Raw genomic sequence first — 18,921 nt, 5'->3', positions numbered from 1 at the left:
TTGTATCAAATTTAGGTACTGCTTCGTATCCCTTAGCTAAATATTAGGTTTCTAGATTTTCATCTCTATTAGACAATAACATTTACACCATAAAAAATTCAATAGAGTTTGTAAAAAAGGTTAGAAACATTTCTCCTGGAAATTTACTCATGGTTTCTTTTGATGTAAAATCATTATTATTCACCAATGTTCTAGTGGGGCATTAAGATGTCTAGAAACTAGACTTCGCGAATTTCATTTTTCTTGCATCAAAATTGATGAGCTCTCTCACTCAACTCTGTTTGAAATAAACGCATTTTGATTTCCAAAATAAATATTATAAGCAAACTGAGGGATTAGCCATGGGAAGCCCCCTCAGTCTCATCCTGGCTGATATCTACATGCATTATTATGACTCGAAATTTTTTGAAACTTTAAACTTCCCTGTATGGTTCCGCTGCGTAGACGATACTTTTAACCTGTTTGAAGGTAATAAAGATGATTTAAATAAAGTTCTTTCAACAATTAATTCTGTTGATCCTGCTATTCAGTTCACTTTTGAACTTGAGACTAGCAATTCTCTTCCGTTTCTCGACATTCTAGTCACACGTAACACATCCAACTTCAGTAGTACGGATTACCGTAAACCTTCATTGGTTTGCCTTCCACCAACAACACTTTAAATGATGTCATCCGACTAAACAAAAGTTAGCTTCATTTTATTCCTATGTTTTCCATATTCTTCAAGTTTGCTCCTCCAAACTATCCCTTGATGAAGAACTGAATTATTTAAAAGCCATGGCTATTGGCAGGGGCTTTTCATCCAACATTATTAATCAAGCAGTTAGAAAATTCTCATCTCAACACACTAAATGGCACAACATTGGCCAAACTAAGAGAGCCTTAAAATTTCGCGTCAAGGAATATGAGGCATATGTTAGAAAAAAGGAAACACAGAGGTCTTCTGTTGCCCAACATTGTTGATCCGAAAATCACACTTTCGATTTTTCTGCTGCCAAAATTATTCAAAAAACATCTTCCATTGGAGAACTTGATTTTCTGCAGGCATGTCGCATTCAAAAAAATCTTTCTGTTCTTGTTAACGATCCTAATTCCAATCCATCTTTGCCTTCAACCTTTAAAGAAATTATGTTTTAGTTCTGGTTTCATCAACAGATGGCACCACTAGCTTATCTCCTGTCCAGGCTTTCTTATCTTGTTCATTTGCGCTTTTGCAGCTGAGGATGATGGTTCGGTAAAACCATCGAAACTAGTCCTGTGAAAATTTGAAAACACTGATTTTTGATGTTTGACTTCTGAATTAGTATTTGTTCGGCATGTTATTGTGTCTGCTTTATGATCTATTTATGTCGCCAGCCTTATTCCACTTACATATGTGCTGGATAGCACTATTACTGTCCGATAAGATCCAGATATTTGTGGTTGATGTTTTAGATTTAATAGCTATTAGCTCAGATCTAAAAACAGAGCAGAAATCTAGATTCTTAATCCTAAATCTAAGGGAGTAGTCAGGGGCCTTGATGAAGGTTTCAGTGCCACAATAGCTATGATCGCCTTTACTGCTATCAGTATGTATTTGAGTAGCAGTTGCTGAGATTTGGCCAATAACCTCCAAAGCAAGTTGTGTAGATACTCAGGCAAGTCTTGATTTTTGTGAGTATGAGTCCCAAGTTCAAGTTGAAAATATGCACCAGGCAAGCCCTTCAGGGGCTTAAAGATAGCTCTCAAGAAGTGTCTCAGCATCCTGATTCAACAAGCCCATCAAACAAATTCAAGAGAAAGAACTGTTTCTCTTTAAGCTCTGTCTGTTAGTCCAATTATTGAGATAAGTTGTAGTGCGATTTTTTTAACTCCAAAACTGTAGAGCTTGTTATAATACTTCACAAGTAACTTATTTCTTCTCAGTTTTAAAGGCTGGATATCACTTTCAAATACAGTACAGAGTCTGTAATCCGGACGTCCATTATCCGGAATGATCTATAATCCAGACCTCAAAGCCACAAACTTTACGCGTGCGTATAGAGAATGCGCATACATTACGCATGCGTGATGCAAAAGCAAAATTTAAAGTTATAAAAACATTTAGCAATAGAAGCTCCCTAAGATTATATACTGTGCAGACATTGAAGACAAAAATTTTAAACTTAACCAATTTATTAACAATATATAAAAATAAAAATACAATAAATATAATCAACACCAGAAACTTAGAGAGTGTAACATTATCATTATCAAATTACACTTAGTTGACTATTCATTAACCCCAAGGGTTTTTTTTTTTAAAGAATATTACACTATTAATGATACAGCAAATATTTTACCTAATCTTTGAATACTGGCATTCAATACACGAAAGACATATCACAGAACAAAAACTACATGCTTAATATGAATTTCACTTCACTATCAATAGGTCCATGCTTTTTGGCAAAGACTGCACCTGAAAAATTAAACTAAACCTTGAGTGCACTTGAACTGGCACAAGCCGCTCACTGTAGTTCCTCACGAGAAATCACAGCTTGGAAAAACATTGTCGCTAGTCCTGGAAAAACACTTGTATTGAAGATGCCGCCTTCATGAAACAGGATGCCGCCCACTGCAGTTGCTCACTGGAAATCACAGTTTGGAATTTGACGTTGCTTAACTTTGGAAACAGGATGATGCCACCCACGGCAGTTTACCACCAGGAACCACAACTTAAGATATATCGTCGCCGAACCATAGAAACAGGATGCCGCCCACGGCAGGTGCTCACATCGTAGCCGCTTTGCAGAATTCAGGAAAAATGATCTCGGATTGGAACCATGGCACTTATTGCTGGACGGTATGCATCGCAATATCGTCTTCCAATGAGGGCTGGAATGGCACACCAAGGAGCAATGAAACAGAAACCAGAAGTAATAAACCAGAGCGACGTGAGATACTTAAACATGAAGTAGACATGACGTCATCTCACGGCAACCAATCGGCTATCGGCACAGCTCGGCTTTCCAGGTGACATAACATCAAGTTTCGTTTTTGCATCTTAATTAGGCTGGAACAGTCCATTCTTAATACAATTAGTGGCAGTGAAAAAAACAAAGTAATTGCTATATCCCTCTAAAATAAGAACTAAACCTTATGTAAAAGTTAGAATTATTTCAAGGAGGAGAGATGATGCAGAAAAAAGGTTACAATAGATCATATTTTCCAACAATGCACGTAGAGAATGTGCATACATTACGCATGCGCGCATTGAAAGAAATGTTTAATAAAGTAAACAAATAAATATTAAGCATTTTTTTGTAAAATTTGAATACCCTTTAGATCATAACTGCTCTTTATTTCGTAAATTATGGTTTCATATTTTTAATTGTATAATTTCTGGATGCCATCTTACCAGATTTAAATTGATCTTTAATTGGGAAAAAACCCTAATCCGGAATCGCTGAAGTCCCGATGAGTCCGGATTAGGGAGTTTGTGCCGTAATACCAAATCTGTGGGAAAAACCCTAATCCGGAATCGCCGAAGTCCTAAATAGTCCGGATTAGGGACTTTGTGCTGTAATACCAAATCTGTGGGAAGCAATGTGTCATGCCAGTGACAATGCAAGCAGCATTTGACTGCACTCTTTCCAGTTTTGCCAAGTTAGTGGGTGATGCACGGATGTAAATTTGGAAACCATTTTTCAAAACAGGTCTGATTTGAGTGGTATAAGTTACCTGAGGGTGTTGGCATCTTTACTCCAGTCTCTTCCTGTAATATATTTCAGTAAGTCCAATCTGTTTTTGGATTTATTCACCAGATAATCTATATGCTTGTTATTTAAGATTTTAGGATCCAGAATATAATCCAGATATTTCAGCTGTTTTTCATAGGGCAATGATTTGCCTTCCATTGTGATTTTGGGTTGGTAATTGTTCTAATCTCTGGTTAGTTGTAAAAAACTAGTTATTGATTTTGATACAATAAAACAGTTTTCGATTCTCAGCCAAAGAGAGGGCAGAATTAACCACAGATTCAGTTTGTCTAATATCAGAGTTGGCGTTCCAGAGGGCAATATCATTGGCGAAGAATCCAACTTTGCATCTTCTGGAAATGACCTTTTCAATGCCTGATGTTAAGGTGATTTCCCTTCCAAACTATTTTAATGTACTGCATTTCCAAATCTGAATGAGCAGACTGTGGTATAGCAACATGGCAGTAATTTACATCTCTTACAAGAAAAGCCAGCCATCGCCTCCTCCTTCTTTTCTGATAGAGCAAAAAATATGATAGCCCTTGATCTTAAGATTAACATGCTCTTTTAATTTTATCTCCTGAAGATTGATGATGTTCAGATCTTAGATCCTTACCTGCAGATCTTTGCTGAGCAAAATGGAATGGCCTTAATTCTGTGGGTGACCCTACCAGGAGAATACTACCCTGATGTTCTTCACCTAATCTGCTCAGTGCCACCGCTCACCATGAAGGAGTGATCTGCAAGATTTGAGGGGGGTGAAATGTGTAAAGTCACCAAACAACATTTTCACAAACTATCAAATATTTTATGTCTGACTGTTGGCTTGTTGGAGCTTTGTCCAAATTACTGAAGAGCCCCTTTTTTGTGGTGATGAATGCAGTGCAAGTGTATAATGTTTGCCATTGAAGTTGTAGTGCATAGTTGAAAAGACAGGTCATGCTCAGAGTAGGTTTCTCCATTCCTCTGATAAGTGAAGTTGCATCCTTAATGAGATTGTTGTGTAGAACAGTTTCACATGCTTTTTGTCTCTTTCTGTGTTTGGAACAAACCTTGCAAAGTTTTGTAGGATGTCTCTTGTGTTGCATGTGCCTTAGGACCAGCCTTGTAAATGTGAAAAATTATGGTGACAAAAATTTTATTATGTTTATTCTGAGAACTAATTTCTTTAGATGTGGTACAAATTTTGTAGGCTACATAATAGTTTTAATGAAATTATGTGTAAATTGTAGTAGCTCTTGTATTGTGCAACACGAAAGGCCTCAAGAGTGTGAAGCTTTGCCAGAAAAATAAGGTTACAGGTGCAAGTCCATTTATCATTGAGTTAAACATCTATATCGCCAAATTGGCGATGGTTTTGACAACTAATTTCTATTGCTAAACTTGGTGACCATTTGACAACTGTGTAGCTGCAAGTAAATTTTGTAGGATATGTAATAATTTTAATAAAATTATATCTAAATTGTAGTAGCTCTTATATTATGCAACATGAAAGACTTCAAGAGTCTGAAGCTTCATGAGAAAAATAAGGTTACAGGGAAAAGTCCATTTAACATTGAGTTAAATAACTATCTCAAATTGGCGATGGTTTTGGTGACTGTGTAGCTGCAACTGGTTTGATCTAACTGTATCTGACCCTATGTAACTGAAGCAGTGTATGCCTTCCGGCAATTTTAAGAATCAGCAGATGGAGCAAAACTATATAAAACAGGAGAGAGAGCATCAGTTAATTTAGTTCAGATTTGAGCTCAGAGTTTAGCGGAGAGTAATGAGAGATCACTGTGCGAGCTTATGCATTCAGGCTTCTTATATTGTCTTACATTTAATGTTCTGAGTAGTTTGAAGTGGTAACTACTGGTTGTGCTTTGTTGTACCGATAAGAACTGTGCAAGTATTTTTGTGAAAAGTTCCAATGTTGTAAAGTGTTTCTTGTGGGAAAATAAATTTTATCAAGCTGTCATCGGTTTTGTGTGCATTCAATCCATTATGAAACCATACACATGTAACAATATTCCATACAGGGAGCGGTTAGTAAAATTTTTCTTCAACATCTAATCAAAATTATTTACATATATTCAATCATTATCAAATAACTATACCAGTCATTTTATTTAGCACAAATGTTTCCAGAGTTAGATCTAGATTGCTGATTTGATGCCTGTGAGACCTCCTTTGTATTTTGTGTTTTTATGTATAGTACAGATATGTATATAGTACAGGAACAGCTCCTTATTTACAGCACAAACAGATATAATTCTTATCAAGCTAATAATATAATGTTTCTTCTGGTTTGCAGAGTAACATACACAAAGCAGGGAGGTGAATGCACTCTTTGGTTGGGCTAAAATGCACGTACATACCATTCACATGCACATGTACTTGAAATATAAAGCATGTTAAGTCAGTTAAAAGATAAAGATAACATTTCTACTAATTTTTATAAATTTTTCCTCAGTTTTATGAAATTAGTTCTAGTTTTGGATCTTAAGCACAAAATACATTTTAAAAATTTTGCAATTTTTTATAAAGGCACCAAAAATAATGCCAATTTGTTGGCAGATGTGTTTAAAATGCATACTTTTGCATATATTCGAGTTTAAATGCATGTGTCATCTTTATCACATTAAAAACAAATTCTTCCTATTTTGAAGAATAAATTCTTTTGTTATGTGTCTCTAAATTTGGTGACTTAACAACATTTCAAAGATTTTAAGATTAATTTATCTATAAAAATTTTGTTTCCATGGTTCATGAATTTCATAACATTTTTTAAATAAAAATAATAGTATTATTACAGTGTCATTAAAATAATAATAATGTTAAAATTGCATTTTTTAAAGAAAAATAACAAAAAATTTTTATTTCCCTCTGTCATGTTTTAAAATACTTTTTTCTGTCATTTTTGTGATTGCTGAGTATTGTTATTCTGAAATTTAAACAAGATGATAAATGTTACAAAACTGCTTTTTAGTAAAAGCTGAATAACATAATGTAATTATGTTAAATTAATATTTGTCTATTTTTCTGTTTTCATAAGAATTTTTTCTTGTGTAATTGTTTCGACATATTCAGATGTGTGTAAATTTTCTCTGTAAAATTAACTTTATGCTTTTCTAAATTTTTTTCAAAACTCTCCTGATTTTTATTCCTGCAATAATTTTATTCTTGCAAAGCAGGCAACTATGTATTGTGTAAATTTTTCTCGAAAAACACCTTGGTAATTTCTTAATAATATTTTCTCTTGATCTTTATTAACATATGTTGTTAGTATATTTAATGGAGTCTGAAACATCATGTTATCTACAGGGTTGCCACGCTATGTAGAAAATCAGAAAATGTCAGGGAGTTTAAATATTTTAGTCAGAATCTGGAAAAGTCAGAATTTTATATGGCAATCCCGAAAAAAGGCGATCTTACGCCAACATTGGAAGTGATCACTTTCTTGGCCAATTATATATATATGCAAGATAAAAAAAATTCATGTGAGCATCATGCAGGCAGCTGGCATGTATCATGTGAGCATCATTCAGGCAGCTGGCATAGAGCAATTTTCACAGTTCCAATCAGATTGTCTTTTATAAAAGGCAAAGCTTATTTACATCATTACATGATTAATTTGAATGACACAGTTAGTGCTATTTTTAAGATAGCGAGAGGAAGTCTCCAAATTAATTAAAAATAAAAGAGGTTATAGCCAATTAAATTAGAAGTTTGCTTTTATATTTTTTATCTTGCATATATATATGTGATTTGCAAAATTTTAAATACATATACAAGGCTGTGGAGTCAGGGAGTCGGAATCGGAGTCAGGCAGATTCTGGGGTAAAAGGAGTCAGAGCTGGAGTCGCTAAAAACAGGTCAAATCGACTCCATGGACAGTTTGAATTTGAAATGAAATTAAAATGAATTGGAAAAAAATTAATGACAAGCTGAGTTATTTTTTTATTTATGGACTGTATACATTAATCAAGAGTTATTTTCTATTTTATTTACCTATTAATAAATAATATAAGGGAGGATGTGATATTTGCTATTAGTGATTAAACAGATTCATTTAGTTACAAGTCTCATTGGTAAATAACCAGCAATAACAGCAAGAACTCCTAAAATTGATGCCATTCTTAGGAAGCGGGCAGGAAAAGGAGCAATTATTGATAAAGCAATGCAATAAGGAAGTACATATTTGATGATAATAAGGGTTTTTTTTTTTAAATTAAGAACTTTTTAGAAGATGTAGATAACCCTAATGTTTCACTAACAGGAAGACTGTTGAATGATCTTGCAGAATTGGAAACTCTTCTTTCTATACCTTATATAGCCACAAAAAAGCTGCAATCTGAAGAATTGACAGGAGGTGAGAATGGGATGTTTCTTCTTTCTGAAATGGAGGGTTTATTTCAGAAGGAATAATTTCTTCAATGAAGAAAAGAGAAACTACTTTGCTAGACAATGAGATCTTGCTGGGTTCAACATATGGAGATCCGAAACACCGAAGTTTCTTGGATGATGAACAAATTAAAAGGGCAAAGAAAGCCATCTATGAACTTTCATTAAGAATGAAATTATTCTCAGAACAATTGGAGAATTCGAATCAGAACAGTCAAACTGCAGATATTGCAAGTGAGCTCTATCATCCTTTTCTATTGATGAATTAGATTTTGAGAAATATTTTTGGATAATATTGAAAAGGCTAAGACAAAGTGAATAAAAATTTAAAAAAAAAAAACAAGAGCCTGTAGATATAAAAATGGAAAAATACAAGAAGGATTTATATACGGGCTTTGAAGAAATAGAGAAATATGCTTGCGCTTGCAAGACACCTTTTTTAGAACTTATAAAAATCTATTCTGAAAAGTTAAAAGAAGTATCCCTAACAGTAACAGCTCTTCCTTCTACTCGAGTTAGTGTGGAAAGACTCTTCTCAGCTCTGAAGTTTATCAAATCGGATCTATGGCCCTCCAACAAAGAAAATTTTGCTGAAGCTATACTGTTTCTTAGAAATAACTAATGCCAGTTTTTCCATTTCATAATAAATGCTAATTAATATAAATAATTTGCTATGTCATCAATTTTTTTTTTCCTGTAGCATCTATTACTTTTTTTATATTAAAAACATAAGCTGTAACCCATGTGTATATATATGAGGGATTCGAATCAGAGTCATCAGAATTCCAGGAGTCGAAGTCGGTCATTTTTTCTACTGACTCCACAGCCCTGTATATATATATGTGTGTGATTTGCAAAATTTTCTGTTTTTTAGTGGTAGCATAATTAATTTACTTCTCAGCACAGCACACTGCGCAAATAGACTGTAATTCTCTTAAAACACACTTGGAAAGGTCAGGGAATTTTATTCTTCTGTTTGCATTGCAACCCTGTATTTATCTTCTTATAGTACTTTCTTGAAGTAGCAGATGTAAGGATATAAATTTTATCATTGTAATAACCAATTAATGTTTTATTAAAATGTATTCTGCCATAAACATTCTGTTATATGTTTTTCCATACCATTCTGTTATTTATTCTATCACACAAATTTTCTTATATACTTTTGCCATGCACATTCTATTGCTTGTTTTTCTCTATGCATTTTGTTAAATTATTTTGTTTTAATCTTTTCAGTTTGAACATGAAATGATAACAAAATTAGATATGTTGATTGAAGGAGGAAGAGGTGATGAAGAATATAAAGATTTCTTCTTGGAAATGTAATTGACAGTTTTCCATTTATAACCTGTGTATATTTGCATTATTATTCTATTTTTAATTTTTATTATTTATGGCACAATTATAGGAAAAGCTCGAAAAATGCTGGATGTGAGAAAATTTCAAATAGTTGATCATATCAAAAATGCAATTCATTGCTAAAAAGCCAAATTAATGGAAGAAATTTCTAATTTAAAGTTATAAGAACATTTGTCTTATTTTTTATTAACTTATATATCAAAACCTATATAAAATTTTGTCAGATTTTCAGGGGAAATGTGGAAATTAGGCATAAAAGGTGATATATTTTGTAGGCCATAAACATGCGAAAATAAAACATCTTATCTGATTATGAAATTCCATTGACCATCAAACCTATTGGAGATGTCACCAAACTTGCACTAAGACAGAAGTTTAAAGTAACAGATTATTCTTTATTTAGTTATATAATCAACATATAAAAGAAGCTTAAATCATTTTTCACATTGCATCATCCTTCTTTATTCATTTTCTAATAAATCCATGTGTCATACCTATATACACATACTTTTCTAAATGCCAGGATCTCACAACATTAGAAACTGCATACCATTCATTCCACTGAAGGCAGGTCCCAGATATTAATCATGTTTTCAAAATGCAAGGGAAAAAATAAATAAATAGCAGTTAAATTATATGTTTCTTTATAAGCACTTAACTGGCTTATTTGAGAATAATGGCGTTTACATAAAACCAAGGCAAAGCTCTTATAATTGTGTTATGATATCAAACTTACCTGTTTTTGAATAGTGGCTTTACAAGTCTGTTATTTGCTTAATTTTTATGGGTGTCTAAAATTTTAAATTTGTGGTTACTTGAGCTTTCTTGTGTACTGAATGGTAACTAGTCGGGCTTTCCCTGCAGTATGTGATTTATTGGTTCTTCAATTTTTTCTTCCTCATTTGAGTTCAATGATAGTTATTGAAATTCATTGCTATAATCCATTATTGATGCCTTACAGCTAAGGAACTACAGGTAGTTTTTTGTTTGTTTTTAGATTATTGATAAGATTAAAATATATAAATAATATTAACATTTTAATATCAGACAGTGTTTTACCTCAAATAACATTTACTTTACAAAAGTGCATTAAAAACCATTTTCTGTTATCATTCCTTTAGTTTGGCAATAGAAATCATTTTGAAAAGCAGAGTGTATTAATTTGACTGAAACTTCAGTAAAAAGGGATTAATTCTTTAATTTCTATACAAAAATTTAATTCTAATAAAATCTGATTTCCTAATATTTAGCTGTACTCTTAACAGGAACATAGGATTTACATTATTAAGTTGGTTCATAATTTCATAACATTTTGTTATAAATAATGCATCCTGTGTCAGATACAAATAGCTCATTTGGTTGAGGTCATGTCATAAATTGTGCCATAAAACTTATTGCGCTATTTGATGGCAATTCTCATGAATCAAGTGATCATCAATAAAATGTGATTTTTCTTGAATGTGGATCATCAAGTAAGTCAAACTTTTCTCCCCGTGAAATGAGAAAAAACATTCCTTTGTGGTACTTTCATTACTGGCATTAGTCTTGTGGGCAGCACAAATTCTCTAGAAGGATGCAAAACTGCGTCAAGAACTGCAATGCCCTCACAGGAGGAATTAAGAATCAGGGTTAGGGTTGGTATCTTTGGTGACATATTGGCAGATACTGGCAGGTATTAATAGATTTTTATAATTGAGTTGATGCAAATAAATTATTGTGTTAAAAATGTTAACTTAAAGTGTTTCTGTGTTAATGGTAACAGAAATTTTTCTAGCATTCATAACTGTCTAATTTTATAAAATGAAGTAATTTTTTTGTGCATAATTTATTATTGTTATAGAGTTGGAGGTCTTTGTGAAAATCACCAAACTATGCATGAGAAAGGCATGTTGTTTGTTAGAACAGTTGTAAGATTGATGAAAAGGCTGTTGGAGTATAGAACTATAGTCACTGATGAAAACAAAGAAAATCGCATGAGCTGCACGGTTAATCTGCTGGTAATATGCATGTACATTTATTTTATATTTTAGCATGTGTGAACAGCGAGTTGAGCTTTTAAAAATTGCATGTACGAAACTGTGTTTAGCTATAATTTTGCCGAATTTTTGTTTGTAATGTCTTGTTTGAGTGAATACTTTTTCAATATATCAAAAGTAAATCTCTGAAATTTTTTTTTAAATCATCACCTTCATTATTCTATTTAAAAATTATGTGTAAGTCATTTAAATGCTGTCGACTAATATGAGGGCACTAATTTTATTGAAGCAAAAAAGGGCAAAATTCACGGGACACCCTTGCACTAAGTAATGAAAACTAATGAAACTTTTGAAGCCTAGAATTTTTACTAATAATTTTCGAAACATATCATGATCGAGTGTTTATATTGAGACATTTTCAAGAGCAGAAAACAGGAAAATTTCCCTTATTAATAACTATTATTTTAGTAAAACTCACTACATAATCAAAATATTTTATTTATAAAAACTACATATTATTATGTTAAAGTAAAAATTTAATTATCCATAGTTATTATAGTTTTCAAAAGTAAAACTTAATACGCCCTTAACAACAAATTTCAGATACATGATCACTTCAAATTTGCATTCACATTTGCAGATATGTTTGTTCAGAAATTTAATTGAAACTATTTAACCCTTTGCGGCATGGTGGGTCAATATATGTCCCACCTAATTAATATTTATTTTCTCAGTTAGCAGTTTCCGTTAGAAATTTTCTAATCTTTTAAAAATAATCTATTTTAGTTATTATTTTTCTCAGTAGATGTTACTACTATACCAGGGCTTAAGTTTATAAGCAAAAAATATTCAAAATAGGATCACAAGAGTGATATCCATGTATCTCGCATTTTTCAATATTTTAAAAATTTTGGTATACAATTTATGATATGTGTGATTCTTTTTAATATTCAAAGGTATTTTATTTTCAAAAATTTTAATTGGATTCAATATTTTATAACATTAATTTTGCAGTTGAAATAAGTGGGTTAAAATTTGTCTCACCACACACTTGAATTTCCGCTCAATAGAGGGCAGCACTCACGATTATTTTCCTTTTCTTTTTTGCATCTACTTTTTTTCCTGATTGTGCGCGCTTTTACATCCGTTGTATGCTCTGATGTGCTAAAATGTCTAGAAAAAAATTAACAACTCAGGAAGCTTTGGATCTTTTTGCTGAACTGCCATCCGATTGCGACTCAAATGCTTCAGATGTCAGTTCTGATTCAGATGAAATTGAAATCCAGGAGAGAATAACTGAGGTTGAATTTATTGCTGAAGAAGAAAGGGAAGTAGTTATAATTTGTTTCGCTTTTTAAAGACACAGACCCATCTATGCATGTGGCACTGTAAATATGAATCGGAAGTATCTACCCAAAAATTTAAAAGACAAATGTATGTCAAGAGAATATATAGGCTTTTCAGTTAGCAATGATTCAATTTATTGCATAAAATGGAAGGATAAAAGATCCGTTTCTATCCTGTCTTGCTTGGAAAAGGCAACTGAAATAAAAGAAATTAATAGAAAAGAACGAGATGGAAAGACAAAAAAAGTACTGTGCCCAAACAGCATTATTTCATACAATAAAAATATGGGATATGTCGACAGATTGATCAACTGAAAGGACTATATGAAATAGACCGCAAAAGCAAAAAATGGTGGCACATGATTTTTTTTTTTTTTTTTTTACTTTTTAGATGCGAGTATAGTAAAGTTTGTTCGCGAACCCGATCATGGTGTAAAAACAATGAAAGATTTTCTTCTCTCATTTACAGAAGGTCTAATGGCACTTGCAGGCAAGAAAGAGCTGAAAAGTAAACTGAAATCCCCAGTTAAAATAAAAACTAAAAACCCGTTCGTACAACCAGAAAAGAGACTAAAAAATGTAATTCATACGCCAAAGAGAACAAGCAGGAGGAGATGTGCATATTGCAGCACATCGAAAGAAGAACGACGAACATTTTGGATGTGTGAAACATGTGAAGTGCCTCCATGCTTACAAAAGAATGAAACAACATGTTTTTCAAAGTTTCATGAAAAATGACTTTTTTTCAATTTTAATCATATATAAATGTTTTTGAATCAAGTGCCAATTTTAATATTTTATTTAGTATCATATGTACAAGTATCAAATTTTAATCTTAAAATAATATTCAAGAAAATATTTTCTTTTGTTCCTAAAATTTAAAAATATTAAATATATATATGCAAAATTTTACAAGTCATGCATATATGCAATAAGTACAAAATGCATTTTAGTGTGTTTATTATGAATATTTTAGAATGCACGCTTTATTTTGTTTATTCATTCCACATATGATTTTTTTTTCCCTGCTACACCAATATGCTATAATACATGTGCTAGTTGCATGGTAGGACAAACGGTATCCCACCTTCCCCCGTAAAAAATAAAAGTGCAGAATTTTTTTTTCAAGCCTTAAAGGCACGTAAGTAAGTCCATCTGACTTATTCTAAGGCATTTTTTTAAAGATTAAAATATATTTTAAATATGTGTGTCGCAAAGGGTTAACATGTAGAGGTCAAAAAAATTTCTAAATTTTTAATTCAAGAAATTTTGAATTCTTATAAAAATATAACATATTTTAAACAAAATCAGGGTCTCAATAATTAATTTTTTCTTGGAGGGGAATTTAAATGGGTTAACTCGTTTTGAGAAAAGTGATGGCTGTGTAAATTCCATTTCTTTTATGTTGTCTTTTAAGCATTTTTGGTTCCTTACTGATTTTTAAATTATTGTTTTACCTTTAAAGAATAAGTTTTGTCAATTTTTCAAAATCTGCATAAATCTTTGAAAATATAACTTCTTTAAAACATATAACTATATTCTTTTCTTCAATTTTTCATCATTTTACAGCAAAATCTTTGTTTTAAAGCTTTGATCTGTCCATGGGTATGCCTAAATTAGTAATAAATTGATAATAATATTTTTGTTGCTAACAGAAGTAATTCTGAGTAAACAGAAGTAATTTTAAGTATAATGCATATCTGTAACACTGTCGGCATATAAATAGAGAATAATAATTATAAAAAATACTTATACATCTCAGTTAAAAAATATTTAAAAGACTTTCTTAAAAACTGTTTCTTTAAAAAAAGGGGCATGTCTGTTTGAATTTGCATCTTTTATTTCAATTTATTAACGCTGGTACTTCAAATCTAAATGCATTATCTAATTTTGGAATCAATAATGTTCATTTTATTTTTTAAAATAAAAATTGAAAAATCAATTTTTGGAAGGTTAATTTGTTCTTATTCTCTTTAAGTTAACATTTGAGAATAAATGGATGTGTTTGTGTGTGTGTGTGTGTATATATATATATATATATATATATATATATATATATATATAAAGCCACCATAACACAAATAATATGTTTAAATTTATGTATTTAAATAAAAACTGTATTATATATTTTTTATTGAAATTTACATATGTACATTCATTGAAGTTCTGAAAATTTATTCAACATCATTAATTTAGGTCAGGATTACCATTTAATTGGACAGTATTTTTATATAATGTATTCTGATTTCTTTTATAAAGTAGCTTGTTAAAAATGCAGGGAGCCAAAATTTTTTGTCAACATTAGCAGGCAGCAGAAAGCAACTTTGGGAAGTAACTGTTCTTTTCGTGTATGCCAGAATTTCAGGGATTCAATAGTTCAGTCTTCTGGTTTATACTCTGGAATATGATTTTTTATAATATATTTTTGAGTAAATTTTAAGCTCTAACAATTATAACTTCATAAATTTAATAAACATTTGCTGATAAACCCGATATTCACTAAATTTTGGAAAGTATAAGATTCGCAAAAATAGTTGTTTAAATTAGCACCTCAATAAATTTACTGCCATAATCATTATAGAAATCTATTGAAAAATAACCTAATGGCATGACTATGTTTCTTTCATTTCAGCACCAAATAATGCAGTTTATTTGTTTGTATTTTGGTGCATGTGTGTGTGTGTGTAGTCGTATAATGGTCATTTATACATTACGTTTAAATAAACAAGCATGTGGTAATAATTAATTTTAATCCTTTAAGCGAAAAATTGTCCTTTTAGTTGCAGTTGCACGTTGTTTCAGATTTTAAATGTAGTTTTGATGTGTAATGTGAGTAATGTTTATTTTTTTAATTATTATTGAATGAAACTGTTTGTCCGTTTCTATATTTTTTAAAGTTTTTACTTTACTGTATAATGCTAACAATAGAGGCTTCAAACAGTTAAGCATATAAATAAGTTTTGTAATTTTAATGGTACAGGGAAATCTGCTTAAGACTACCCACAGCTCTTGATGATTCACATCCTGATGATTTTGCTGTTCAATGGTCAACTTAAAAAGGGTGTGCTAATGTTTATTTTATGTTCTTAGAAATATTGGTTATTTTAGAAGTAATGGCCATGAAAGGTTTCATAGTGTGTTTCTAAATGCAAGTGATAAATGCTTGTTAACATAGTACTTCAGAAGCTAGTCTAATATGCTTTTCATTCAAAGACTTAAATAATGAATTCTTAATTGTTAAATATATCATTTTTTTTCTACTTGCATACTAGCACAATCCCTTTAGGACAGTTTAATGAATTTTTTCAGGGGAAAAGAATGTCTTATAACTGCAAAGAATTATTTATTGCATTTGTACATGCAACATATATTTGTACAACATATAACAACAACACTGAAGAGCCAAAACATTATGTCCATCTACTCAAAAATGTGTTGCGCAACCTTTGGCCTGTAAAACAGCTGCAATTCATCTTGGCATTGATATGCAAGTTCTTGGTAGATGGTATCAAATATTTAAGCAGTGGTCACACAAAGTCAAGATAGTTCAACAGGGTAGTATTTTAGCTTTTGAGTTGCCATTCCATGACATCCCAAATGTGCTCTATCAGGTTAAAATCCAGCGAGTTTGGTGGCCAGAACATTAATTTGAATTCTTCCTTATGCTCCTTCTTTCAAACCCCTCCAATTTGAGCCTTGTGACATGGGGCATTGGCAGGAAGGCAGACGTCGTGTAAGGGTGCATCTGATTGGCAATTAAATTCAGATAGCCTGCAGGCTGTTCTGCCACAACTAAGGGTCTAAGAGCCACCTATGAGAATATCCCTCAAAACGTAATACTGCCACCACCAGCCTGTGTATGACCTGCTGTACAGAGGGGGGAGCAATTGTTCACCTGGAAAGAAAGCATAACCTGACACGACCAGCAATGTGGTAAATGAGAAATCATGATTCATCTGACCAGGCAACTGTCTTTTACTTATCAATAGTCCAGTCTCGATGTCCCTGGGCCCACTGTAGGTGTAGTTGACAATGATGCTTGGTCAACAGAGGCACAAGATGTCTGCTGTGCAGTCCCATATCTAACAATGTTCACTGAAGTATATGTTCTAAAACACTTGCAGTTTATTGGACTGTCGTCTGAGGTACTGTCTGACATCAGTTTTGCTGTACCAAGCAGGACAGTCTCCTACGTCCTTTTTCTTTGGAAATGCATGGACATCTAATACCTTGGTGTCTATTGCTGATTTCAACATCTTTTATCCACTTTGCTTAAATACTAACAGTGGCAGATTGTGAACAACCTACTAGTTGCGCAGCTTTAGAGATACTCATTCCGAGTCTTTGGCACATTACAATCTGCCCTCTATCAAATTCGCTTAGATCAGCAGCCTTTCCCGCCACTTGCAAAAGTAAGTGCAAGAATGATTCCTTACCTTCTCCAGCAGCAATTAAATACCATTCCCACTGAATCATGTGCCCTCCGCATTATCCAGACGATTTCATTGAAAAAATGTGGGAATGGTTTTTTGATTCATCAGTGTATTTAAGACACAATAACACGCCGAATAAATACTAATTCAGAAGTCAAACAACAACAAAATACGCTTAAAGCCAGTAAAGTGTTTACCCATGCACGCTTCCGATAGTGAAGAAAGTAACAGAGAACGTTATTGAAAGCGACAAATTTTGTAAATATAACGCTGATTTTTGTTGTTTGACTTCTGAATTAGTCATCAGTGTATATTTTACATTTTAATTAGGTACTAATTTTGAAAATCAGTCACTAAATCTTTGTGAGTGGATTTTTTGTTTCTGCTGCACTGGTAGAAATTTTGTACTTTACTGAAAATTTGATGATCGCTTTAAGAATAGATTAAAAGTATTTGTTTCCTTTAGAGATTTTGCAGCAAAACATCGTATTTGTGCAGAAATTCACCTTAGTTTCTTCGTTTCAAACAAATCTCTCAAGTATGTATTTTTTAATTGAATTTCAGACAGATTACACTAATAACAATTATAAACAGAGCAAGTGTCCAGGCATTGAACAAAGATTACTATGTATCAAGGCTTGGCTAATGTAGCCCAACAGTTGCAGTTTTCATGATGTGGTTTCTGTGACACAATAAGTGACCTTGGATAATCTGTTTGTCTCATTTTACAGTTAAATTGGAACTTGATCTTGTTACTTCCATATAATGACGTGTTTCCATAAGCAAATGTACTTCAGTTTTTGGAAAAGAAAACTATCATTAAATTTTTTATAATTGTAGGGAAGGAGTTTCAAACTCCCAAATTTTGACCACACTTCACAGACAATATGGAGAACAATGGCTGTCGTATAAAGAAACTAAGTTGAACATGCTTCCATACACATATTTCAGTCCAAATGTAGCACCTATTGTTCCCCAACATCATCACAAAATTTCAACAGTAGATATTCACCAAACCAAATATCTTTTTGGAAGTGAGAAGGAAACAGATTCCTGAACTCTTGAAAAGCTGCATTGCAACACAGAGGGTAATGTTACTTTAAATAATGATGTGCTTTACGAGTTTGTTAGTTTACCCCATTTGAATTGTCCCATTCATGTAATGCATATCTGAATGTCTTAGTATACTGGATGTTGGCGAGTCTTTAATACCAATTTAAACAAAATATAGAAAGTACAGTACAAAGTCCGTAATCCGGACATCCATTATCTGGAATGATCTATAATCCGGACCTCAAAACCACAAACTTACACATGCACATTTGATGCGCGTGTCCGCCATACATACGCTTAAAGCCAGTAAAGCATTTACCCATGCACGCTTCCGATAGTGAAGAAAGTAACAGAGAACGTTATTGAAAGCGATAAAATTTCAATTTGCAAGTTAGTCGGTATTCTCGACACAGCAATTACAGAACTTGAACTTTGTAACTGAACAAAAAATTATTTCTGTTTATAAAATTAAAGAGAAAGTATTAGCACAAAAAACGAAACAATTTAAACAACTTACATTGGAAGAAATGTTTAATAAAGTAAACAAAAAATCTTAAGCTTTTTTTTGTAAATTTTGATTACCCTTTAGATCATAATTGCTCTTTATTTCATAAATTACGATTTCATATTTTTAATTCAATAATTTATA

At 32.1% G+C, this 18,921-nt stretch overlaps 1 protein-coding gene across 2 annotated transcripts in view; it reads left to right on the top strand.

Annotated features, from left to right (window-relative positions):
• Positions 1-18,921, top strand: part of mbc (dedicator of cytokinesis protein myoblast city) — a 252,717-nt gene that overhangs the window by 194,053 nt on the left and 39,743 nt on the right. For both annotated transcript variants that reach the window (XM_085811171.1, XM_085811170.1), the window contains 2 exons: positions 9,342-9,427; positions 11,305-11,461. In XM_085811171.1, the coding sequence (XP_085667297.1) occupies positions 9,342-9,427; positions 11,305-11,461 (243 nt within the window). The remainder of the gene's footprint in view (positions 1-9,341; positions 9,428-11,304; positions 11,462-18,921) is intronic.

This window comes from Stegodyphus dumicola, chromosome 2 (assembly GCF_044657685.1).
Source record: "Stegodyphus dumicola isolate Sdum_Otavi_A_Nest chromosome 2, ASM4465768v1".
In the NCBI taxonomy this organism is placed as follows: domain Eukaryota; kingdom Metazoa; phylum Arthropoda; class Arachnida; order Araneae; family Eresidae; genus Stegodyphus; species Stegodyphus dumicola.
Note: the sequence above shows the minus strand (reverse complement) of the source record. Positions and strands in the feature narration are given on the sequence as shown.